At 47.1% G+C, this 26,129-nt stretch overlaps 1 protein-coding gene across 3 annotated transcripts in view; it reads left to right on the top strand.

Moving 5' to 3' along the window:
* mtss1 (MTSS I-BAR domain containing 1) overlaps positions 1-23,240 on the top strand; it is a 48,163-nt gene extending 24,923 nt beyond the window's left edge. The window contains exons 4-14 of one of the 3 annotated variants that reach the window (XM_076024801.1): positions 5,017-5,101; positions 5,398-5,489; positions 5,572-5,646; positions 14,779-14,936; positions 15,102-15,209; positions 15,537-15,634; positions 15,751-15,829; positions 18,252-18,377; positions 18,674-18,824; positions 19,364-19,387; positions 19,865-23,240. In XM_076024801.1, the coding sequence (XP_075880916.1) occupies positions 5,017-5,101; positions 5,398-5,489; positions 5,572-5,646; positions 14,779-14,936; positions 15,102-15,209; positions 15,537-15,634; positions 15,751-15,829; positions 18,252-18,377; positions 18,674-18,824; positions 19,364-19,387; positions 19,865-21,030 (2,162 nt within the window). In that variant the 3' untranslated portion in view covers positions 21,031-23,240. Of the gene's footprint in view, positions 1-5,016; positions 5,102-5,397; positions 5,490-5,571; positions 5,647-14,778; positions 14,937-15,101; positions 15,210-15,536; positions 15,635-15,750; positions 15,830-18,251; positions 18,378-18,673; positions 18,825-19,360; positions 19,388-19,864 lie in introns of all 3 variants that reach the window. The other 2 variants (XM_076024800.1, XM_076024803.1) reach the window with 2 other exon arrangements.
* The last annotated feature ends 2,889 nt before the right edge of the window (positions 23,241-26,129 follow it).

Below are 26,129 nucleotides of genomic sequence, written 5' to 3'. Positions count from 1 at the left end.
CCAGTAAATGGGTAAAAGGAAAAAAAACGGAAAGATAAGCACAAAACAAACAAAAAAAATGTTTGTGCATTGTTCGTTATTGAAATTGACAATGTTGTTTAAAGTTGTAAGACAATTTAAGTAAGTAAGTTAGTAAATAATTAAATAAATAAATAAATAATGCTGCCTGTTCCTGTCGGTTCTTGACAGGATTCCAGAAACTGTATTTTTTTTGTCCTCTAAGCCAACATGAGGTCAGATGCCAACATGTGACAACGTCCCCTACATTTAAAACGCAAAATCACTGAGCCGACAATAACAGGGTACAACCTGCTCACCAGCCAGGACGACAGTGTAGTTTTAAAGAGGAGCCTCGGCAGCGTTGACAGAGGGGGCATTCAGAGGAAAAGGCTCGGAGAAATCGACAGGAATTAAAAGGCAGCCAGGCGAACGGACGGGCCTCGCTGAAAGGGCCGCATTATGAGCTGCGAGCCGGAGCGACTTTGGAAAATCCAGATCCTGCGCGAGGCTGAACAGCCCTCTGTGTCTCTGGCAGAGGTCGCGAGCGAGAGGAGCGGCTCTGCCTTTTCCACCAAGGCTTTTATTCCAGACAGGGGAGTTTACGACTGCTTTTTTTAGGTGCATAATTCACATTTTCTATCAATGGCATGTGGAAGTCTGGTGTTTTAAGGAGTACTTAACCGTTGAAAGCTGCCAGTACAGTGGAAAAAATATACGCTCCTTCACTTTCACGCAACGTTGACTGAAAAACTGAGTGTTTTTTTTTTCTTTTTGTCCAAACAGATAAAATCCCCATATTGGGTGGATGGTAATAGAGGAACGCTACAGTGACTCTTCTATTACTGTCGCTTCAGATTAATGCAGGAAGTTACTTCCTGTACACGCGCACTAAACGGAATGAAAACACACTCTGCTATGTGTTGGGCAACGAACAAATTCTTTTGGACTTGTGTTTGATTTGCATGGCTTGGTTGGTTTTAGGCAGACAAGCGTGCACTGCGACCCTATCATTTATGGGATTTTTTTTTTGTTGTTGTTTATTTCAGTCCTCAAATTACAAACTAAAATATTTCTGGCAGCAAAGCATAAAGTTCTGGAAGCAATTCCTGAATATAAATTAATTCATCACGATTGCAGATTGTGATACGGCCCTTTCTGTTTTTTACTGATCCTTAAAAAAGGTTTTTAAACCCCGACTAAGACTCTCAGATTAGGAGCACTTCCAATGCTGGACAGAAATATTCATTCTTTGTGCAGCACTTGCATCATGCACAGACTGAAAGTGATGCTTGAGGGTTTTTACGATGCGTTTAGGTCCAAGAAAAGAAAAAAAAATAATGGCTTGCTTCCCAAGAGGCTTTTTCCAGTTTCAACTTGAACGCACGCTATTAACAAAGCTGCACCATTAAGGGACATTATTCTTCAGGTGCACAAAATTGTTGGTGCACAAAATGCAGTCACACAGGTAACACAATTTCTTTCTTTCTTTCTTCTTTTCTTTCTGTAGCAAAGGTAAGATGGTAATACAGATACAGAAAATGGCGCAGCAGAAAGATGGGCGGGGACCCATCTGAAGCACCAAGTACTCCTGCTTTTTTCGCCAGGAACCGAAACACGCAGATTTAACGCTAATCTCTGATTGTGTGACCGGCTGGGACGGACAGATTGTTCGATGCCAGGGCGATGACTCAGCTGGACGACATGAGTGAGAATGAAGCACGGAGTTGCTCCCACTCTGGTTCTGTCCCATCTCGTCGGGTTACATTTTTCCCCGAAGTCACCTCCGGTCAATTCCATGAAAGGTGTTGCGGCACAAAGTGAACGAGTCGACCTCCTCCTGTGTCTACTCGGACGACCACGACTACCGATGGTGGTGGCAGTCTTGACGGCAGGGCCGTGGCATCCCTGCAAACTGTAAGCAACTGTTGACTTATTAGCCACGCTGTCTGCGGTAAACAAATTGAGGCTGCCCCTCCCACAACTACAGTACCAGAGCTGCAGTGTAATAGGTTGCAATTGCAATATGAAATGCACCAATTTCGGTCATTTGAGTGTTAAATGCATCCGAGCTCACCAAAAAAAATAGCCTTTTATTATTCAATTTTATCCTTGCAGAATTTGCATACGCACCAATTTCTTATCATCAACCCACCAAGACAAAATTATATTCAAGATATCTTCACCTGCAGCAGTGCCCATTCGTTTAGTCTGAGTATCTTCTATCGGTTTTACCCACCATCAAAGTCTGGCAGTCTGGAAATGGTGTACACACCACGTTCCCATTAATGACAAAGTGTTTGGCAACGCACACCTTCCAGTCATTGCATGACACACTTCTGAACCCTCCGATTGAGCCGCGTTGGGGTGGTGCGTTGACACCTTCCTCCCGAAATGCTGTCGCCGCAGGGCCAGCAAAACCAACACGCCTGCCCGACTGTGCCTTGCTTTTGTGCCTGCGTTTGTGTACAACGTGTTGTCGTCGTCGTCGTCGTTTGCCACGCGTCTGTTTTTTGAGGCTAATGTGCAACCGTGTGCGAGCAGTTGGCCGGATGGCAACGAGGTGAGGGACTGGAGGGGGGAGGGGCAGGACGGAGGGATAGAGGACACGGAGGGAAAGACGATGAGAAAACGAGAGGGAGGATGAGGTTAAGAGGATGATGAAGGCTAAGTGTGTTTTGCCACGCTTGCACGCACACAAACACACACAGACACACACACACACACACACCAGCGTTGCTTCCTGCAGTGTTGAAGCTCGGGATAAGCACACATTCTGATTGTCGTCTATATGCAGTTCATGTGTGACTCAGCAGCTGTGTGTGTGTGTGTGTGTGTGTGTGTGTGTGTGTGTGTGTGTGTGTGTGTGTGTGTGTGTGTGTGTGTGTGTGTGTGTGTGTGTGTGTGTGTGTGTGTGTGTGTGTGTGTGTGCCAGTTTCCTCTCAGATTTTGATATTCAAATGTCTGTGGCTGAGTCACTGAGCTCCCTCACTCCCCCCGAGCGACTTGCTTCCACTCAGTTGTCTGACTCTGTTCCGGGACAGAGTCCAGTCAGTCATGTTAGAAAAGTACAAATGCACACAAGGCAAATGACCGCCGTCACTTGGACTACAAAGGGCAGTTTTCAGCAAACTGTCAACCGGGTCAGATCATTTCTGTCTCTGAAATGATTTTGACACTCTGACGCTTGTTAACGTGACCACGTGGTTTGGTTATTTTGTCCGCCCGAGAGGTCAGTTGAACTGGAAGTCGCCCAGTGTCCACAGTCGGAGTGCCACAAAGAAACCATTATGGCGAGGCCGACTGTGTGCCTGCATGTGTGTGCGTGCATGTGTGTGCGTGCGCGTGGCCCCGGAGTGGGCGGGCTGTGATGACAGAGGACCCTCTGTAGTTGCGATGCGGCTCTCCTCCGTCTTTCTCTCGCTGTGTCAACATTTACGGGGCTTTTGCATGCATGCACGCACGCTGCAGCTTCGGCCCGACCTGTTTTGTCTCGGTGCAGCGGCCCAGCGTGGCAGGAAGTTTTTGTTTCCACCAGAACGGTGCTGCCCTCTCTGTAGGCGTGTCCTCCCAACGGCTGACCTTCTCCTCTGAAGGTCGCATTTTATGCAAAATTCACTTTCAGCCGCGTGGCGTGACAACAATATGCCTCTCTAGCCTGTCAGAGGCCTCCCCCTGAAAAACAGTGCCAGTTCCTGGTGCTGCAAAGGGTATCGGAAAGCATCAGTTACCAGCATTTTTGCATAAAGGGGATAAATATTCACTTTCCTGAATACATTTTTTCACTGAAGCATCACAATTTCTGTCTTTTCCGAGTCACGATTCAGTATTGGTGAGAGTGTTGTTGTTTTAAAATCTCGACAAGTGTGCTGTGCACAGTGTGTTTGTGTGTGGAAGAGCTGTTGGGTGTTAAGTGATGTGCTGGGTGCTCAACACATGTAGAGTAATGTGTTTTGTTTAGTTTTTTATACAGTGTGTCTCATTAGGAGAAGTGTGTGTGCGTGTGCGTGTGCGTGTGCGTGTGCGTGTGCGTGTGCGTGTGCGCGTGCGTGCGTGCGTGCGTGCGTGCGTGCGTGCGTGCGTGCGTGCGTGCGTCCACGTCTCATTTTGTAAATGAATTATGTAAGGGGGAAAACTGGCTCCTTTCACAATGGGCCAGCTCATTTGGCGGTCCCACCTATTGTTTCAACACGCAAGTGTTGCAACACGGGTCTTAAGACCTTAATTGCGCTGATGCCGCTAAATGCAACTTTGTGTAGCAATGACAACACTGACGCACGCACAGTTTCAGTCAGCGTTGAACGGGCGACTGTAGCAGCAGCTCGTCTCTCGCTGTCCTGAGCGCGGCAACGGGAACTTTTTGAGAATGAAGTTATATCTTGTGTGTGAGAAAGATTCTCAACCTCCAACTCGGTTCTAGGATCCTTTGAATTCTGGACCTGCTCACCAAATGCCGATTAGTTGCGGGACATCGCCACGTTTTTTGGCCAGTGGAATTGGGGCTTTAGTTTAACTCAGAGGAATCAAGCCAAGGTCAATTGAGCATTTCCCTTAAATGACCGGTGCCAATCCAACCTCATGTTGACTTCCTAACATGTTTTTGTTTCCCTTCCTCTCATTCCAAGTCAACAGTTAATGCCTCAAACATTTTCTTTTCCCTCTCGGCCAAAATCATCTCCAGCGGCTGCAGCTGCTTTGTTTAAAATCTGACTGCATCTGACTTTTGCCTTGGGATGCGATGTCATACTGGCAGCTACTTTCCAAATCTAGATCCGTAACGCAGAAGCAACAGCAGCAACTTAAAACGACAGACAGTTCAAACTACATCTCCGTGTTGCCTCATATTAAGAGAATGAGACTTGACATTAACAAGATACTCAAAGTGGTTGTGAGCAGGGCCCAGGGAGTGCTTTTCTTTCTGATTCTGCTCGTAACGTCTTGACAGCTAGACAACTAGACGCTTTTTTGTATCCTTTGGAAAGAAAGCTCATCAGACTGCAACCCCTTGTTGTTTTCCAGGTGCCACCAAGGAAATCGGTTCAGCTCTCACCAGGATGTGCATGAGGCACCGCAGCATCGAGTCCAAAATGAAACTGTTCACCACGTAAGAGACACACACACACACACACACGTAGAGAAAAAGAAATGTCAATGTCCAATACAGATAATTTATAGCACTTTCTAAATGTCATATTTTCAATTTAATTATGGTGCATAATGGTATTTCCTGAACATTTTGACTTTAACTTCATAAAGTTGCGTTCATACATCAGTAGGTTGTAACATTTCCAACTTCAAGGGGAAGGAGAGAGTATTTGATTTGTTGGCTTTGTCTCATGCGACTGCGTTTAAATCCTCGGATTGAGTAAAATCGTTACGATTGTGCAATCGTCCTTTCAGAGCTCTCTCAGAAAGTCTTATCACCCCACTGGAGCTCAAGATGGAAGAGTGGAAGAAAGTTGCCAGTCAGCTGGACAAAGACCACGCTAAAGGTAGGCCAACGTGCAGCGCACAGACAGGCACTGAAACACATTTTTCCCACGCTGACGTCTTGTTCTTGTTTTTATTTTTAAGAATATAAGAAGGCCAGAGCAGACATCAAGAAGAAGTCATCAGACACCATCAAACTGCAGAAGAAGGTCAAGAAAGGTGAGTTAGTCCAACACACCTTCGGACTGGCAATGAGGTGAAAATCCACCTGCTGATTATTAAAACCATCGTCCTCACTGCGATGTGTTTGGTCCTGCTGTCACTGTGCTGAAAGAAGTGTTCCCAGATGAATGCAGTTCTTATTTTTCAGACACAGCCGTGGGTGTCTGTGCTTGCAGAAATATATTAAGATTCCCTCTTTCACATTCAAAGTCCAAACATTGGCTTCTTCTTTTTCTGTTCAACAGTGTGGGCTACAGACCGTCCGTTATAGATATATTATAGAGCAACTGCTCTAACGGATGTCACAGTATCAGCTCTTTTGCAGTGGAGACACAATGCACAGCAGTATTGTCATGTTGATCCACCCAGTTTAGGTGATATACAGACTAAGACTTGAAGATAAACAACAATTTATCCTCAGATCAGTCACGATAAGGCCATATTGCTGACACACAGTTCTACTTTATTATCAAACAGCTCCAGCATTTGGATCCATTGACCACAGCGTTGCTCCTCCGTCTTTCCCCTTGTTCATTTGTACTTCATCGGTCATAGTGCACTTGAAAGGCTCCGAAAGGTGTCTTAAAGTAGCTATGAACTTCAGGCTCAGTCTGCAGGCCCACAGTGCTTAGATGTATTGTACAATTATTTCAGTTAAAGAGTCACACTGCAACTAATGCATCACCTTCTTGCGTTTGCTAGACAAGCAAGACTTTTGTTTCTCTCATTTCACTGTTGAGCATGTGAAGGAGAGCAGCTATTGTTAGCAAACTCATATGCAGGACAGCCAGAAATATTAAAATACCCAAAACAAACAATGTAGACAATGCCAAAGTGAAGGATGTTATGGGAGTTTCTGCCTGGAAGGAGTCGCAACATCATGCACACAAATGTAGCGAGTGACAAGAAAATCCCTGCTAATTCAGGTGCAGTTTATGGATTTTGCTGGAAAGACCGGCGACACCGTGCAGCCCAAAAACAGCTGTGGGGATTCCAGGAGCACTCTTTGTTAATCCTTTTAAGATATGACTAAAAGTCAAATTCCGTGCAGCCTCTGCGCCCAAGGCGCCTGCAGTCAGGCGTTCTCACACGCAGGTTGGCCCGGGCCACGCCCGTCCCCGCTGTCGAGCGGCACGCCCTGCGATTCCACCTGGACTCGCCAACCGACGGCAAAGGGGTGGGGGTGGAGTGGCAGCCTGCCCGCAGAAGGAAGGCCTTGTATGGTAGAAGTGGGCGGCGGGTGCCCGAAGCGTGTGCGCAAACACGCGTACGAGGTACACAGAAACTCGTGCCGCAGTGAAAACGGAACCTCGAAACCTTCACACAAATGTCCCGCCTCCCGAGTAATGTGCAACTCTAAACCACCGGGGTAACTGGTATACACATTGCTCACACACACACACACACACACACACACACACACACACACACACACACACACACACACACACACACACACACACACAGAGCCTCAGAAGAGACACGCCCATGGTAAACTGAATTATGTCTGATGTGGGTTCAACATCTCTCAGCATGTTTTCAGCGTCGTGCCTTATTCCTCCCTCTCCTGCTCATGTCTGCTTCTGCACTGTTTCCTTAATGTCGACTGTAGCTCAGGAGGTTGAGCGGGTTGGCCAATGACCGAAAGGTTGACGCTCCATCCCAGTCTGTTGTTGTGTCCTTGGGCAAGACCAATTGGGCTGGCAGCACCTTGCATGGCAGCAGCCACCGTTTGGTGTATGAGTGTGAATGAGAGGCCATTGTAAAGCGCTTTGGGCTACTGTGAAGGTGCTGGACAGCTCCTAAGTGCAGTCTATTTAACATTTACCATTACATCCTTCCTCTGATGGAAGGAAAGCTAAAATATTTACTAATGCAAATTCCAATTCTCCAATTCCGCCGTCACAAAATCTGATGAGTTTTCTATGATATTAGATGACTATGGGCCTTGGAATACATCAATGCCAGCTGGTTTTAAAGACTGAAGTTCTTTCCTGTGTTTTTCACAGTGTATGAAATATAGGAAATATGAGGAATCATAGGACGATGATGTAGGTATAATCCAATGCACAATGCCTGCAGCTAAAGAAAGCACGGGGGTCGTCTGGCACCTCAGCCATTAATTTGAACATGCGTGCGTTGGGACTCCTCAAAACGATGGATATGAATTACAGGATTAAACAGCCCTGAGGTGCAATCAAGCCCAATCATCTAAAATGGCCTTTATTTGATGATTATTTGTATTGTCTGAGAGCTGTGAGGCCCAGGGAGAGGACGAGTAAACACGAACCGGGAAGACATTGAAAAGAGGGAGGCAGAGCTCTGAGCTGCACTTCTTGTCACAATGTAATGATATATACACAGCCAGAAGCTTTTCTGTACACTCACCAATCAAGCCTTCACATTATATTTATCTCCCTCTGTCTGTGTGTGTGTGTGTGTGTGTGTGTGTGTGTGTGTGTGTGTGTGTGTGTGTGTGTGTGTGTGTGTGTGTGTGTGTGTGTGTGTGTGTGTGTGTGTGTACCATATAATAAGCGCAGTCAGGAGGGCCAAACTACAGAAGCCTTCCCTTTGCAAAAGTTCCTCTTTTTCTCTGCCTGTGAGTTTTGCAAATCTCCCCTGCCACCAGCCACCAATTAAAGTGATTGCTTTCTGCCAATAAATCCAAATGGGGCATGTTGTGCCTCATTTAGAGTGTGGCACAATCTCAGTTTTTGTGCTGCTTTCTTTTGATATAGCCTCTTTTTGCTCCAGTGACTCGGTGTTTCTCCGACATCAGATTGGAGGAAAGTACAGGACCGGTTGTAAAACGGTTGGGAGTTTGAACGAAAATAAACTTTTCTGTAAGCATCACGTATTTCTCTTTTGCTAATTATTCCATGCGAATGCGTGCGCGCGTGCGCTCTGTCATTATGTGGTGCGCAACCACTTCAGAATCTCCCCAAGTGCTGCAGAGAGGGAGGGACGATGGGAGGAGGAGGAGGAGGAGATGGCAAGGAACACACGGACATAAATATCCTTCTGGGTGTCGTCTTTATGGATGAAGACCAAAAAAAAGCAAAGGAAAAAAAAACTGTCTGAGTTAGTAAGAGGTGACACTGCAAGGCTGACTCATTCAGCCAAAGCGTCACACACTCATCAATCATCGCTCTGTGGTCCCTGAAATAAATGATGCGCCTCACTGTCTTTAAAACAACATTTTTTTTGTACATTTAGAAGAAGGAGTAAACACAAGCAGAACACACAAGTGAAACGCCTCCGATTATGTCTAATTCATTAGCATGTGCTCAATTTAGTGGCCTCACACAAAAGCCACTACATAATTTTCTAGATTTATTTCATTTTTGGCTCATCATTGTGTTGCTGTAATAGTAGAAAAAATCCAGTTCATGAATGTGTGGGGTCTGAAAAATAATAATAACAAAAAAATCTTTCCCAAAAAGATCTTTGGATTCCAACATCTGTCACTCTTAAATCAAGATTTTGGCAGGGGTCATGATCCTTCACCAGTATTTTGGCTTGATTTAAATTTTAGCCCACAATATCAGACGAGCTTAACGGTTGGGAGTGACCGTGCCCTCCCCGATGCAGTGCAGAGAAGATGACAGAGGACAAGGCCATTATGGAGGGAGGGGTCCAAGTCGTCTCCTAGATGACTCAACAGTGGGTTTTGTGGCGAGGGGGGAACGGGACCGGGAGAGGTGCACATATAGAGGGCAGACAAAAGGAAATCTATATAATGACAGAGACGACGGGGAACTTCAGCCCTCACGATGGGAGAACAAGAACCGGGGGAGGGGAGGGGAGGGTATGGGAGGGATTGATGGAAGGGTGATGTAATTAGCGCCGTCTCAAGTGGTGCATGAAAGGTGGTTGTGGGGGGAGGAAGGGAGGGGTGATGAAAGAAAGAAACGATGTCAGGAGGCTGACAAGTGGAAGGGGAGAACCTAAAAAACAGGGTCAAAGACAGACAAGAGGTTCAGAGATGAAGACAATGAGAATGTGGAAGGAGGCATAAGGGCCAGAAGAAGGTATGTACGGTGGAGAGTGAGACGTAGGGAAGGTTCACTGGAACAGTATGAAGAGAGTTGAGGGTGAGCCTGGTGAACGGAGCCACTGTGGGTGAAACGTTCTCATTTGAATCTGCCGTCTGTTTTTTTGGCATGTCGCCTTTTCGCGTCTTTACCAGCTTTTAAACAGCTCTGCCAAGTTCGGGACCTGAAGCAGCCCTCAGTGTTTGGCTGTCCTGGGTGTAGCCTGAACCTCATATACACAGCCTGGTACACAAACACAGATATTTCAATATTTTCCCCCAAAACGTGATTTTTTTTTTTTGCCCAAAACTCAATTTCACGTTTCACTTCCAAGTTTGTATCATGTCTAAACCAACTTGTGTATGACCTGTAGATGCTTCATTGCAAAAGTCAAGGTATTGCATTGTCCCTAATTGTCCCTATGGCAATTTGAAAAAAAAAACTTGTAGACTTCAGTATATAGACTTCAACTCTCTGGGTGAGTGGCTGCCCAACCATAAAGACCCTTTAACCTCTAAACGGAATCAGCGGTTCCACCTTTTCTTTTGCATCCGTCATGATTACCATCCAGCTGACAGCAAGTCAGTTGTTTCCCTGCCAACAGTCGGGGTGCTGATGTCAGCTTGTGACGCAGACGAGCCAGACAAGTGGATGAATAAGCTTTTGAAAGGAGCAGGTTAACATCTGGCCCTCTGAGAGCCCTCCTGTCTCCGCCACCTTTAGTCACGGCCAATTACCGCCGCGCTGGATCTCGGAGACATCGGGCTGCAGCGAGCGCGTTAAACATTGATGCGTGAATGGCTTCTGAGTCAGGATGAAGTCTTTACTGTCATCCGTGACTTCATCACGACGGTGAAGAAGCTCTTGGCAGCGAGTCGTTTAACAAGCCTCAGACTGGATAGCACGGTGGGAGATTGCAGTAAAAATATAGTCAAAGTACCCCAGGCCACAGTGACCTTGTATGTTTCACGCCTGGTAGGAGGGTAGGAAGGAGGACCAGGAACGGGCAAACTACGGCCCAGGGGCCATATGCGACCCATGAAGCTTTCTGCTTTGGCCCACCGAACTTGAAACTATATTAATAAGCCTTATTAATGTTGTGATTTCCCTGCATTGTCGTATTTTCTGCCACAATGATGAGGATATCCTGTTAGTACTCCAAAAAAAGCTGCATTTCATTTGTTTAAGTGTTTGTAGAGTCAGTTCAACAAAGAGGACTTCAAAGAGCTGTTACACTTTTGTTCGTTTTCAATTAACATTAAAGAAAATGTTTTCTACATATCCCATGATATATTTTATTCTCCTATCAGGTGGGTCACCAAAACGCTCCATTCATCTGCTCCTGCTCCGGCCCCTCTGTCAAATTTTGGAACCCATTGTGGCACACCAATCAAAAAGTTGGCCCATCCCTGGTCTATACTAACTTAACTGTCTTTATATGCTTCAACATCAGATCATAGAGAAAAATCTAATAAAAACGCGACAGTCCGTGTTCTATCCACACCATCTTAAGGTGAAACGAGGCAGAAGCGTTCGCAAAAGCCTTCTGCGGCAGATCCGACCTCTATGTTTATTCATGACCTCAAAGCTCTCGGGGACTGAGATTAGGGCTCCCCTTTGAAGTCACACTTTGATTAAAAGAAGAAGAAAAAAACAAACAAACCGCTGCACTCTTCATCTGGAGCACTTGGCTTTAGGTAACCCCCGACCTCTCGGCATCGTCTCAGCAGCCGTTATCAACATTAGCCGCTCCTCATTTAACCTGGCCCCAGGCTCGCGTCACCTGTGCCACGGACGATTGCTAATGAACTGTGTTCAATTGGGGAAGATGGTGGGAATGATGCTTTGATGTCGCGACAGGCGGCAAAACTGTAGCTGCTTCACATCATCCAGCCAATCCGCCATGCCGTTGGTTTTAGTTTTTTTTTTTACCATATAAAGTAGCACCTAAAGTTCCTTTTTCTGAAGCTTCAAATGCTTTTACTTGGCGATGGTGGTTCATTGGTAGCAGTCAAGGTCGTCCAGTTTCAGAGGACGACTGGATCGATCCCTGGCTCTGTCTGCCGGCTAGTCAAAGTGTCCTTGAGCCACTGAGACGCTGAACCTCAGGTTGCGTGTGATGAGCAGGTGGCGCCTCTCCTGACCTGGCGGCAGTGGCGGCAGCAGCAGCAGCAGCCGTTACTGTGTGACCGTGAATGGGAAGTAGTGTTAAAGCGCTTTGAGTGGTGGAAAGCACTTGATAAGCACAGTCCATTTACCATTTACAGTCACTCTTCACAAGATTGAGCTTTTAATTCCCGTTCATCCCCCTAGTGGCAAGACTAGAGAGTGTTTGCTGTGCACAATGCCAAGCCCTCTGAGGCAAGCTGTTTTTTGTGAACTTGGGCTTAACAAATGAAAATTGAATTATTGAATTAGATACAAACTAAGCATCTCTTGTCCATGTCCACAGTGATTGTGATTTTGTGATTGTGATTTGGGTGACCAGAAAATCAATAGAAGGTGGTGGGGGGAAAAAAAGAGTAAAGTGTTATTTGCCTGGTCGAAAAGCACAGAGTCAGATTAAAACACGAGACAAACACATTACACCTGTTCAATATTGAAATCATTGTCGTGTAACAATACCCTGGGTGTGTTTACGCCTCACTCAGTAGACGGCGCAGGGGTCTCTGCTTCAACACTGTACTGGACCAAGTTCTACTTAATAGTTTTTCACTGTAACATAAAGTTTTCAACATAATTTCCCTGTCGCCAAGAATGGTCTGAACTGTGTTTCACCTTCAGTTATGAGCTGTCCCTCCGACAGCAGCTCTTTGTGTTTGCGCGGGTGCCGAGCCAGAACCTTGGAGAAATAGTCAGACAACATGCAGCCTGTGTGTGCGCGCGCGTGTGTTTCCACAGAGGTCAGACGTCGGCGCGCCGACACCGAGCTTCTGTTCGCGGCACGGATATTATCCACGCACCTGAGTGAACAGGTCATGTTTGGCTTGAGCTTTGCCACACAAAGTGCGCAGTGTGTGCACGAGAAGGAACTTCTGACTGGGATTTACTGTCTCTGTTTTCCCCTGGCGGACTGTAGACAGCAGTTTGGTTTTATAGTACGTGGTAGAAAAAACAACACAAAACAAAACACGTGAACGGTTTCGGATTGTTTGGGCTAAAAGGAGGCGAACAGATAAGCCTGCAGATCAGTCCGGGAGATTGTACAGCGAAAACACAGTCTCCCGCCTTCCTGACGCTGAGCAGCGTATCGACGGCGTTCGGAGCGAAAGTCCTCGTATCGCAGCAGAGTGACATCTGCGACTGGCGTATCACCCGCTGATTGCTGCCAATGCAGTGATTTGCAGGCTCTGGGCTCGAGGTCAGCGAGAGTGGTGGCGCTGAAGGCCGGTCGGCGTTCGTCTCAAAGTGATTTCACGGCGGCTCTGCTCCCCGCATCAGACACCAGACACCATTTAGCCGTTGCAGATGTTAGCCAGCGGCGGCCAAACAACGTTTCTGCTGCCGTGAGACGGTGAGAATGAACCGGACACATGTGGGTCTGGTCTGCCGCCGTTTTTGTTTGTCCTTTTTTTTTTTTGTACATCGAAGATTTAAAAACAAGCTCACAGGAAGAGTAACGATGCCATCAAACCCTGTTTTAAGCTATAAGAGCTTTAATCAGGGCCTTACTTTTGTTGTAAAGTGCATTGGTGGGGTTCAGATGATGCCGCGGAGTGAAAACTTCTGTCATTCCAATTTAACTGAGAAGGGCTGCATCAAATAGAGACTTGGACTCAGCCGATCCTGCAGCCCTGACGCTTATTCTCTACCTCCTCTGTGTCGGCAGAGCTCCGTCTCCGACGTCTCTGGACATATTTTTACATCGAGTGGGTGTTTTTTCTTTCCCCCCCCCCCTCGCTGCTGGGTGGTCTGCAGGTCGCAGGTCTGTCAGTCGTGTCTGCCTGCAAGTCTGAAGCGCCAGGTCTCGAGTCTGATCGATGCTCCTCCACCACATGGTGCATGTTCTCTGTATTTCTCTTTGTGCATAGTTCAAGAACAAGATTCCTGCTGCGTAGATGTTTCAATTATTCAACGTCGGCGCTCACATGCACTTTGTTCTGGCATTTTTTGATGCATTTCTGTTCTGACAGAATGTGCTGCTTGCTAGGGGGAAGTCCTTTGAGCTAATCTCAGCATTATTTTGCCCCAAGCAAGAATTTGCAATGTGTCAATGTCACTGTAGTGTGTCTCCTAATGACCCACAAACCTGAAAACTCCAGGTTGGTAGTCAAACATCTTTAGAAAACATTTGAAATGATTATATTGATACAAAAGTACATTTACACGGAACAACTTTTAGTTGTTAGCGTGCTACCCAATAACCAGTTGTCAGATGGTATTCTTATTTTTTTTTCTCGCACATATTTTTCAAATTTATTTCTAATCTTGTGGTCGACCAGGATTTTTGGGTCCCCGACAAAAGAAGAATTTCTTCCACCAGACTTGTTTCTCTGCGGCCAGCTGGAGTGTTGCGTTCTCTGTTAAATTCGTAATGAAAGACTTGCGAAATGTGTCTCATCCGAGAGTCGGCCTGTTCCAGGGCAGAGCGGTCCAGGGCTCCGTTAGAGGAGCTCTCTGCCTCAGCGAGGTGCTGGTTCTGTGGTTTGCATGTGCTTGGTCACAGGATGAGGCCTGTCTGGGTCACATGCTGACAGCAGAGTCTGGTAAACTCTTCACTCTTGACACTGGTAAAGGTTAGCTGTCTTTTTTTTTTTCAAAGGGATGTCCTGTGACAAACAGTGTGCAGTTGTTGTTTACAATGCTTTTGCTGCCATATTATGTGTACTTCTGCCCTCTGCTGCTAGGATTTTTGTATTACACCATGAGGCAAACTAACCTTAACAATGTTCCTCTGTGCAGGTATTTGTGTTATGTATTCATGTATCGGTTTAGTGCCACCTGCATCGCTCAAAACAACAAAAAGCAGGACTTCGATGACCTTTCTTCCACTCTTGTGTGTACAGATGTGCCAGCTGTCATACCAGTGTAATAAACACCTTAGTCAAGTGCGTCTCCTCATCAGTCTCTCTGGTGTGTGTATGTGTGTCTGCAGGGAAGGACGAGGCTCGCGGCCAGCTGGACAGCGCCCTGCAGGACGTCAACGTGCGCTACGCCGTCCTGGAGGATACGGAGAAGCGGGCCGTGTGCAGAGCGCTGATCGAGGAGCGGGCGCGCTACTGCAGCTTCGTCAGCATGCTGAAGCCCGTCCTGGTCAGTGACGTGCGAGGAAGAGTGTGTGTGTGTGTGTGTGTGTGTGTGTGTGTGTGTGTGTGTGTGTGTGTGTGTGTGTGTGTGTGTGTGTGTGTGTGTGTTGAATCTAAACCAGTGCAGGGCTGCAGTAGCTGCTGAAACTAACTCAGGTTTGCACCACCGCAGGACCACGAGATCAACATGCTCGGCGAGGTGACCCACCTGCAGACCATCCTCGAGGATTTGACCAATTTGACAGCCGAGCCGACTAAACTTCCCCCCGCCAGCGAGCAGGTATACTCCTCGTCCTCTTCCTCGTCCTCCTCCTCTTCCTCGTCCTCCTCCTCCTCTTCCTCGTCCTTCTCCTCCTCTTCCTCGTCCTCCTCCTCCTCTTCCTCGTCATCCTCCTCCTCCCTTTCCAACTTCCCTCCTCTGCTACCTCCTCACTGCTGGTGTCTGAGTCTTAGTGTTGTCCTTAGGATTCATTATATAAGCACTTTGAAATTTTGTGGAGTCTCCTGGCAAATCAGTTGAAAATAATCAAGATGTCAAATATAAAAGATATAAAATCCAAAGACTGACCTTCCAGCTGAACACTTGTTGCTTACTTGTGCCCCTCAGGTGATCTTGGACCTGAAGGGTTCTGATTTCAACTACACCTATCAGACCCCTCCAGCTTCTCCCAGCAGCACTCTGTCCAGGAAGAGCAGCATCAGCAGGTAAAAGCGGCTAATGTTTTTTTTTGGATAGTGCAAATATTAACAAACTTCTTTTGCAGTAATGCATGTAAAAAAAAATACACAAGTTCAAAACTTTTTGTGTGTGTTTTCCCCAGTAACTACCAGACTGGCTCAGTGAGACACGTCCCCTCCTTGGACTCCATCAGCTGTGCCGTAGATGGAGTTCACATCCAGGTACTGTTTGCTGATTGATCCAACACAGAGGGATATTATTTTTTGCACCTTCAGCAGTATTTAAAATCTTCTTTTAGTGTGTGTGTGTGTGTGTGTGTGTGTGTGTGTTTGTTTGTGTGTGTGTGCGTGTGTCACACCCTCACGCTTCCACACGCTCTGTGGATCTTCAGAATAAAAGCTTCTTCTCTCCATGATAACGCCTGCGGCCGTGGCCTTTCAATCTCTCCTGTGTGTAGCGCTGCTCCTCCCCCTATCTCCTGATTGGCTGTGACGAATCCGGCGGCCGCTCCCTCAGCGAGGGCAACTCGCCCTCTCGCCGCGGTCGCTACGCACACGCTGCCGCCCTTGGCCGCCGCCCCGCACCGAGCCGCCGCGTTAGCCGCAGGGATTTGACCACCGTGAGAAATTAAAAAACACCCACAACTACAACCCCCCCCCACCACCACCACCACCACCCCCGAGTGCCGTCTTTTGTTGTTTCACTGTCTGTCTACCATCAGGAGAAATCCGACCTCATCACCTCAACCCCCCGCCCCCTTCATTCCTCACACCAGCTCACACCTGGCACCAATTTTATACCCCTGGCATCTGATTTCAGCTTTTATGTATCTGATTTCATCGACTGCCAGCGCAGCCCATTTATCTCCAGCCCGCTCCGGTTGCATCCCATAAAGTCCGGATCCCACTTGTCAGTCATTTTAAACTCGATCCGGTGCCACCTTCCCTCCCCACCTCCACGTTTGTGCAGTGGTTGGCCCTTTGTGTCGGTCTCTGTGTGATGACTCTGTGTGGTATATTTTCTACCATGTCAACGTCTTGACACGTCGTCCACATCCTCGAGTCGTCTCGTCGTTTTTCAGTCTCGTGCTGACAGATGTGTTTGTTGTCCAACGCGACTCTAAAGGCTTCAAAACGTGACTGATTGGAGTTTTGTTCGTCACGCTTCGCCTTGACGTCATTCAGGTGGCAGAGATAGTGAGCGTGTCTCTGCCGGCCTTCCTGCCTGCAGGCAAAGCAGATTTCTGCTTTTCATTTGATACATTTCTTCCAGATTAAAATGGTATGCTTGTTCTCTCTGTGCTCAAGATAGCTGCCCTTGCTCAAAAGAAAAACAAACAAACATGTATTTCAAAACCTACAGTGAATTAAAAAGCTTTTAACATGAGCTCGAACCAGGAAAGTGCTGAATAACAATTATAAAAAATAAGGAGGACATTGTAATTCATTAAACAGCCAGAGGGTGGCAGTCTATTTAAAAAAACAAACAAAAAAACAGCTATTTCCTGTTGAATCTGTCAGCCAAGCGATCAGTCAGCAATCGGCAGAAGAAAGAACAAATATTTTCTGTTTATTGTTTTTTTTTTTCTGAAGAGTTCATTGCATAAAGTAAAAAATATATACATATAAACAGCAATATGAAACACCAGGAAAAAAAGAACAGTTACACAGGAACCATGACCTAAACCAACGCACATGAGAGAAAACATGGCCCCCATATTTTGCAACACAAGTCTGAGCTTCTCCAGTTAGAAGAAATATTTTCTAATTTGCCGCAGTCTACCAAACCTCGCCTGCCCTTAAAAACACGATCAGCCTTCGTCTCAAAAGTACCTCGTCACAGATGATTCGCCCTGGTTACCAAGGCACCCACTCCAGCATGGAACTGTGGTGTTGATATTGCTGTCGGTGGTGTCTCTCGTCCGTGCTCCTTTTGCCCGTAAAGACATGATGGAAATATACCAAGTGTCAAGTGTATGTGTTTTAAGTGGATGAGTTTCTTTATTCTATTGTTAATTACTCTGCCATATTTAAAGCAGTAATGCTGGTTGTATTGCCAGCTGACAAGACTGGATCCATGAGTGCTTATTGCATTTCATTGTTTCACTCTGCACGCAACTGGGAAAACATGCAGCCAGTCAGCGGATCTGCAACACCGTGGTTGTGTTATCGATAACTCGCCACCTCAAACCTGATCCAGTTGGGATTATAGGACATGATGTGTTTTTGCACTGTCCTGTTCTTGTGAGAAGATTCTTCACATGTAGCACAACCATTGGCTGCACATGATGTTGGGATTTTGGAGGATTGCTGCTAACAGCGCCAGCTTGCATGTCTGGCAGGCCGAGTGAAACAAACAGGGGAATCCAGTCTTTGTGGATTATCAAATTATTTTTTTTCTGTGTTGTGTTGGCAGTCAGATCAATGCCTGCAGCACCAGCTCCATGATGTTGAGTCTGAAAGCTATGTCATCGGCATCTTGTATTGGAATCGGATACCACGGATGGAAAGTTTAAAAGCAAAAAGTGAAGTTTAGTTTTCCAGAGTAGCGACCTGATATTCGGTCGGTTTGGAGGTTGTGTTCTGTGCATGTCGAAGCTTTGTACCATGCACCCTCTGACTGTGACTGGTGCGCTGGTTTCAGGACGGCGTCGGCTCCACCGGTCAGCTGGCTGCCGGAGGGAGCGGAGCGGCGGAGAACGGCCTGTTGGCCCCGCCCCAGCAGATCTACCACGGGGAGAGAGCTCGGGCCATGTCTGCATCCGGGAAGGTACGGATGTTTCAAAATCATTTACGCAGGTCCGTCTTTAATAGCTCTCGCTGAAAGTCCGTTGAGGACGGATGTTCACTCGGCAATGCCCCACACACCTAATGATGGAGATAAAATAAGTCAAGAGGTGCTCCTGTCTGACAAGATTCTCCCAGCATTCATCAAACCAACAGTGCAAACCGCACCGACTAAAATATGAAACAAAAGTATATATATATATATATATATATATATATATATATATGTACTTATTTTTTGCAAAACCGTCCTCTCATCTTCCTCCCTTCCTCCGTCAGTCTTGCTCGGCCCGGGACCAGCTGGCGCTCACGTTGGGTGCGTTGAATTCGGACGCCCCCAGGAGAAGCAGGGACTCTCTGCACTGCTCCAGCGGCTACAGCACGCAGACCACCACCCCGTCCTGCTCCGAGGACACCATACACACACACAGTAAGTGTCTCATCACGCTGCAGAAGGACTTTAATAGGTTTGATTGGTTGAAATTGAATGCCGATGCATCAAAAGCGGAAAATTGTATCGTTGTGGATCCAGTGTTTTGAATCCAGCTGTTGTATTTTAAGTGTTGAACCAGGACCTCTTCTCTCCTGGCTTTAAAGTCTCGCTCACTGAATAAATCACAAGTGGACTGTTTTGAATTTGATTGTTCCCGCTAACATAGCTCAGCAGTGACCCCTTGTGATCGGATCTCCATTCCCCTGCTCAGTGCTTCCATTGGTCCATTATGGCCGGCATTTAAAAAGCCATTCATTTGTGATTAGATCAATCAGGATTGGTTTTTGGTTTTTGCAGTCACCCAGTGGCTCCTCTCTGCTGTCCCTCCATCATGAAACTGACTCTTTCCTGTCTGAGCTTTTCTGCTTCTCTCTTATTTCCTCTTCGGTTCTTTCAGCAATTTTTTTTTTTTTCAAAGGTTTTTTTTTTCCTCAGTCTGTCTTCTTGCCTAAACTTCCTTCCTTCTCTTCCAGCAGTAAAGAAAGACCCTTCCATCTATGGTAGGTCTCTATCCACCCATCTGTCCGTCTCCCTGCCCACTTGCTTGTCATACCTGTCATTGTAAAACCCGACGGAAGGCTTCATTTTAGAGAGACAGAAACTGTCTGACGGTCTGAATATAATTTCTGGATGGAACCATCCAATATTTGGCTTTTGAATTTTAGTTAAAATAGTACAGGAATAGCACTTCTGTAGCAAATCTGCATTGTTCTGTGACTTCCTCCTGTTTTTCCCTCCTTTCCCTGAATGCTTACAAAGGTAATTAGCCTTGTCCTCACTGTGTGATGCCTGTTGTGTCCAGCACAATGTGCCAGTTGCAGAAAAGCAAACCAGTTGCATGCTGCCTGTCTTTGTCCGATGAGTTTCCACAGTAGTGCACCTCCTTCTTCCCATGCACACAAAAGCTGTGACTCGTGCAATGTCATCACATCAGCAGCCCTAACTGTCACAACACCTCTGTGTGTGTCTCCCCGCAGTGGACTACGAGTCCATCTCCCTCCACGGCGACGCCGACTCCATCTCCCTGCACCACCTCTCCCACGCCGCCAACCAGTCGGACTTCGACAAGTCCTCCACCATCCCGCGCAACTCGGACCTCAGCTTCCAGTACCGCAAGTTCGCCCAGTCCAAGCGCCCCTCCTCCACCGTCAGCCTGCTGGCCGAGCCGGAGCTGATGGGCCGGTCGGCGCACCAGCTGCCGTCCAACACGGCCACCATCCGCCGCAAGCCGTCGTCCAAGCCCACGTACCGGCGGGGCACCATCAGCGGCGGGGTCCCCATCCCCATCAGCACCCCGCAGGTTCCCCTCAAAGCGCCGGGGGGCGCCGGCGGGAGCGAGGAGAACGTTTACACGGCGCCCTCGGCTGGAGGGGCGGGGGGCTTGGGATACAGCAAACTTTGCACCTCCACGCAGAGCCTCAGCGCCTTGGGCCCCTCCACCTCCCCCTACTACCAGCTGATCCCGGGTCAGATGCCCATCCCCGTCCCCGTGCCCACCGTGCCTCCGCAGCAGCTGGAGGAAGCCAAGCTGCAGCAGCAGCAGAGACAGTACCACCAGCAGCAGCAGCTGCATGCTGGCCAGCTGCAGAACCACCATCACCCCATCCAACATCATCAGCAGCAGCAGCAGCAGCAGCACATCCACCAACAGCTCAACCATCAGCTGCAGCAGCAGGAGCACTACCACAACCCGCAGCAGCAGTTTCAGCACCAGCAGTCGCTTCGTCAGCAGGCTCAGCAGCTGCCACATCCACCGGATCTGTATCAGCAGCCGCTGATGCAGCAGCAGCAGCAGCAGCAGCAGCAGCAGCAGCTGCTGCTACAGCAGCAGCTCACCCAGCAGCAGAAGCAGAGGTTGTTCCAGCTGCAGCAGCAGCAGGCCTACATCCAGGCCTCGGCATCACAGGGAGAGACTGTCAATGTGGGCTTCACCCCCAACTACCAGCCCCAGGCTCCTCCGGCCTCCAGCCAGAACCAGAGCCAGAACCAGGAGCAGCTGAGCCCCATGGAGGAGGATGGAGGAGGAGCAGGAGGAGGAGGAGGAGGCGGCATGCTGTCCCAGCTCAGAAGCGTGAGGCTCAAACGGACCATCACCAACGATCGCTCCGCCCCCCTCCTGCCCACGCCGACCAATCACAAATGAGGCCAAAGGAACGAACCTCCCTGCTGCCTCCTCGCCGGTTTTGCTCTTTTGATGAAGAGGTCCAAAGCCCTGAAGCGGCACCGGCGAGTGTCAGCACAGCTCACAGAGAGACAAGTTGGACTTCCTGTTCCAAGTTCAGTCCTGTTGACTGTGGAGATAGTTTGTTTCTTTCTTTTTTTGCTGGAACCCAAAACGTGTCTTATTTTAATTCCTTAATTTGTTTTCCTTTTAGGCTCTTTAGATTTATCTTTGCTTGAAACATTTCTGAGAATTTGTCTTCATTTTTGCTTTTTTTTTCTCGTTTTTTTGTTCACGTTTGTTTTTTTCTGTTGTGCATTAAGCTTCGTTTGGACCCGGTCTCATGGACCCATTGCTTTATTTCACTTTCAATCACACTTTCGATGGAAAAGTTGAGGTATCTCAGATCCTCTTCACGGCCGCATGACACAGTGGCCTCCTTGCTGTGTGTCCAGCTTATCTTCTCGAGTTCGATGAACCCGGCGTGACTGAAAACGTCGACCGCGTCTGTTCGCGGTGACAGACGAAGCTGTGGGGAAATTTTCCTTTTCCTTGAAACAACGTCGTTAAAGACCTGTCCTCTCTTCTGACGAGTCACTCTTCTAAACAAAATCCCCATGGACGCCCGCTGCTGTTTGAGTGAGAAGATCAAAAACTTTCTTCCTGCGCACGGCCGTCTGCTCTACTGTGTAAATAATTTGGCGGGTGACATGACGATGGCTCCGGCAACCTTTCTTTGGGCAGCACCGGGTGTCGGAGGAGGTCGGTGCTGCGAACGTAGCGGGGGCTATGACGGTCAGTCACTCACAGGTCTGCCACTAGAGGGCGCCTCCACGCAGCTGAAACGGTCAAGAGGTTGGTCAGGCTCCAGTAGCTGGTCCTATTTTGGAACCTGTTCCAAGTCGGACGGATGTTTACGTCTATAAGAGTGTGTTTACTGCTCGCGTCTGAGTTTTTTTTTTCCCCTCTTCTTGATAACGGGATCTTCATCTCCTGAAAAAAAAAAGAAAAAAAAAAAAAGAACGGCATGACTGGATACTGTTGTTTTAAAGTGACAGTTTCCTACAGTGAGCCGTCAGTGTGCCCGAGCCACTGCTGAGAACACAGGCTTGGCTCTTTTTTTTTTCTTTCCTTTATCGCAGAAAATATTTTTTGTTTGTTTTTGTTTTCCCTTTTGCCCATCAACCTTTTGATGTATAAAATATCAACCAAATTTGCGTGCAAATTCAGTTTTATATGCAGAGGCCATTTGGAGTTTCTTTATTGCTGTCAAAATGTCTTCAATGATTAAAGCACCTGTAAAGAGTCTGTGGCTGATTTAATTTTGCTGTCAATTGGCATCTCCTGCGTTTCAACTGCACTGACGTCGCACATTTGTGCGGCGGTTTCAAATGACGGGAGCCAAAGTATTTTTTTTTCTTGAAGAAAACGGAAGCCGTCAGTGGAGAACTTGGAGTTTGCTCGGTGACTCCGAAAGCATTTTGCCTGTTTAAAAGCTTGACCCACTGTGTTTGTGTCAAGATAGTTTTTTTTCGTTTCAGATTGATAATAAACAATCAACTTGTGTGGTTAACGCTCAGGAGCTCACGTTTCCTCAAACCTCTAGAAGACATCGTCCTCTAGAGACCAGCTGCATGCTGGGAATTCAAGTCTCAAGTCTCGTCTCTGTTCAGCACCTCTTGAGACCTTTTCTCAGAGCTTTTCTGTGGAGTTTGGACTCTCCAGCATCTATTATTGAAACAAGAACAAGGACGTCTGTTGAACACTTTGGTCAGCCTCTGGTTCATCGATTGGATGGATTTGGCCTCTGTTGTGGATCTTTGTGTGTATATTAGTGCTTTGGTTTCTGGGACAAATCTTCAATCTATCCAAGCAAATGTATGTAAACATATCCTGATTGTATTTTTGTGATTTATTGATGAGACAATGTGATCAGGTGTGACACCGCCGCTAGACGTCACTCGTCATATTTTTGTAGAAAAAGCTTTAAAGGCAGAGGGGTTGCCCCTGTTAACTTAATGACTTCTGAGGATGGGGAACCCGTTTGGATGTTGGGACTGCGGACGAACAAGTGGAGGACTCATCCAATGTATGGTTGACTTGAACAAACAGAATGTCAAAAAAAATATTTGTTTTTCATCTTTTGATGTCCGCTGTAGGATCAATAATAATAAGAAGAATTGATTCACCAAGGCTGGTAGTAATTTTTGTGTCATGCCACAGTGTGTCTTCCTCAAAATGAAAAAAGGAGAAATCTTGGGTTGAATTTTAAAATAATACTTGCAGTTTTTCTACCTCAAAATGTTTCAAAATTTCAAAGGCAATTTTTTTATTTTTTATTTTTTACATATTGCAGACGATAGCCCCACTAGCTGGATAGGTACGAATCGTTGTGAGGGGAAAAAAGTTTGTTCTCATTAGACGTGCCTGGCCAGTCTCACATCAGGCCAGCTGGGGGCGCTGTGTCAGTAGCATGAGCTTCACTGTCCTCGTTACAAGTTAACGTACGTCAGTGTTATTTCAATTCAATTGTAGTTAATTGAAACTCTGTTTGACTAGGACCTGGGTTCTGTCTAATTTAAGGTGCAGTAATTGATAAATCTAAAAAAAAACAAACAAACAAACAAATACTTCAGTGATTTATGCAGCAAAATGTGCTAATTAATGGAGCTCGGGGACTTCATATGGAACTGTAACCCTCTTTCAGTAATTCACCCCGGGTTTTGCCTTTACAATTTAAGATAATGAAAATATTTCTCATCAGTTTCTAAACCATTTGTACCGGATGTGGTGCTCTGAAGGCACCAGGAACTTTTAGAACCTTGTGCTTCTCCACCAACCGACCACCAACAAGGTTCCAGCAGTTGCCGTTTTTCGTGTTTCCGCCGCTACCTAAAGTTCTTGATCTTGATGGAAAAAGTCTGGAAGCTTGAGTGCAAACACCACTGCAGGCCCCTCCCCTGGGAGCCCTTTGTCCCTCGGAGAGCAAGCAGTGTCCTCGGGCAGGAGCTATTTACAGTGGAGGATGTAAGAATTACCCTGTAATAGTAGTTCCTGTGGTTAGAACACACAGGGTCCCTCAAACGCTCCCATGGTTCCTGCGGTGGAAAAAGTGTCTCTAGTTTGTGTCTGTCTTGTGCTGCTGGGGCTTCTCCTGTTTGAACTGTTGACAGTCGGCAAGGCGGCGTGAACTCACCGCCTTTTAAACACTTTTAAAAACATTCAGACTGTTTTCCATCCCTCCATCCATCCATCCGTCCGTATCCAATACGCCCGGGGTCACGGGGCTCTGCCGAAGCAGCTGTCATAGGGCGAAGGCAGGGTGACACCCCGGACAAGTTGCCAGTTCATCGCAGAGCCAAATAGAAGCAAACAAAGACACACAACCATTCTCTCTGACACACACTGAGGGTCAGTTTGCAGTTTCCAATTCACCTCCATGCAAGTTTTTAGACTGCGGGAGGAAGCCGGACAGAACCCACGCAGATACAGGGGGAACATGCAAACTCCACACAGGCCAGGAAATCGAACTCACGACCTTCTTGCTGTGACGCGGCGGCGCTGCTAACCACTGCGCCTCTGTGTCGCCCCAAAATCACTCGCCCAAAATTCTTAAAAGCAGCAATAAATCTGCCCGCTTCCTCCACCCAGATCGGCCCTCGACTGCGTGATCCCTCCGCAAACATTAGGACAGAAGTGTGTCATCTCCCAGCTCCCATCAGCCCACACTGGCCTCCTCAGTGATTACCCAGGATCCTCGGGGTGTAATTTAGGCCTGGGCGGGGCTTGGGCACAAACATCAGCCTCCCCCTGTGGACACAGCGGACCGTGTGTTTTTCCTCTCAGCCTCCTGTGTGTCTGTGTGCATTATCCTCCCTGCTGTTGTTATTGTGCCGTCACTTCAGGATCAAGCTGCTGATTTATCTCCCGGAGACATGCGCTGATGTCAGGGGAGGCGCGGTCGAACCCGACGACCCCCCGCGCCGCGCCCAATGAGGAGCCGAGCTGCTGCGCCAGGCGACCAGTTAGTGCTGACGCGCTGCTTCTCTAGAGATGCCGCATTAACTCAGCGCGCGCTGCCCCCCAGGAAATAGCCACAGCCTTTCCCCACCCCTCTTTGTCCTCTGACGCCGGCAGTAGCTCGACGCTTCCTGCTAGCTTTTCTACTTTCTCACCTAATGAGTGTTTTAGGAACCACGGAAATCAGGTTATCCAGCTGACTTTGAAATTGCCAACAGGAACTAAAAATGAAAGGTGATTATTTTCATGTGCATGCACTGAAATATCAAATATGTTGATCCTGTTTTATTATTAATTTAGAATAATGAATCTTCATTTAAAAAAAAAAAAAAATAATTGAATGTATTCATTATCCATCTAAAAGGCTAAATAGGAAACAAAAATTAAAAAAAATTAAGATCCCCTTGTACATGGAAGCAACAAAGACTGACTTTCGATCTCAATGCACAACCTAATAACCTCTTCAAGAAAAACCCAGATAAATCTTGTAGGTTTTATTTCTCTCCCCAGCACAGCTGTGCAGCTGCCCCACACCATGAATTCCATTTAAAACCTGTAATAATTACATAACATTAATATTTCTAAAACCTCGTGTTTGCAATTTTCTGCTAAAGCTGCGATGCTGTGTTGGACCTTCAATGTGTTTTTTAAGAAAAGAAAGACACATGTTGGGTGCTTTTTGTGACATCACAAGGGGCTGGTCTCTAGCACTGTCATTTAGCACACACTTGCTGAGAAGCTTTTTTCTGGGGAGGTCATTGGCCGCATGGAAACAAAGATTATGAGAAACTATGTCGAAACCCCAACCTGAGTGTGAATGATTAAAACACAAAAAACAGACAGATTGGACCTCTAAATTGTCAAACGTCATTTCACCTTTGTTAGTGTGAAGACGAGAGACAAGAGAGAAGACTTGAGTGATGCTGTAGTTCTGCTACTATTATGAAACATGACTCGTGTCTTTTGTCTCTTTATTCCTCTGCAGCTGTGATTCACACATTCTCTCCTCTCCTCCTCTGTTTCTCTCCTCCTCACCTGCTGCGTGACTGATGTGACGCTCT

This window comes from Nelusetta ayraudi, unplaced genomic scaffold (assembly GCF_046127955.1).
Source record: "Nelusetta ayraudi isolate G7.1 ecotype Tasmania unplaced genomic scaffold, CSIRO-AGI_Nayr_v1 ptg000017l, whole genome shotgun sequence".
In the NCBI taxonomy this organism is placed as follows: Eukaryota; Metazoa; Chordata; class Actinopteri; order Tetraodontiformes; family Monacanthidae; genus Nelusetta; species Nelusetta ayraudi.
The sequence above is the reverse complement of the archived record's forward strand: the minus strand, read 5'-3'. Positions and strand labels throughout refer to the sequence as shown.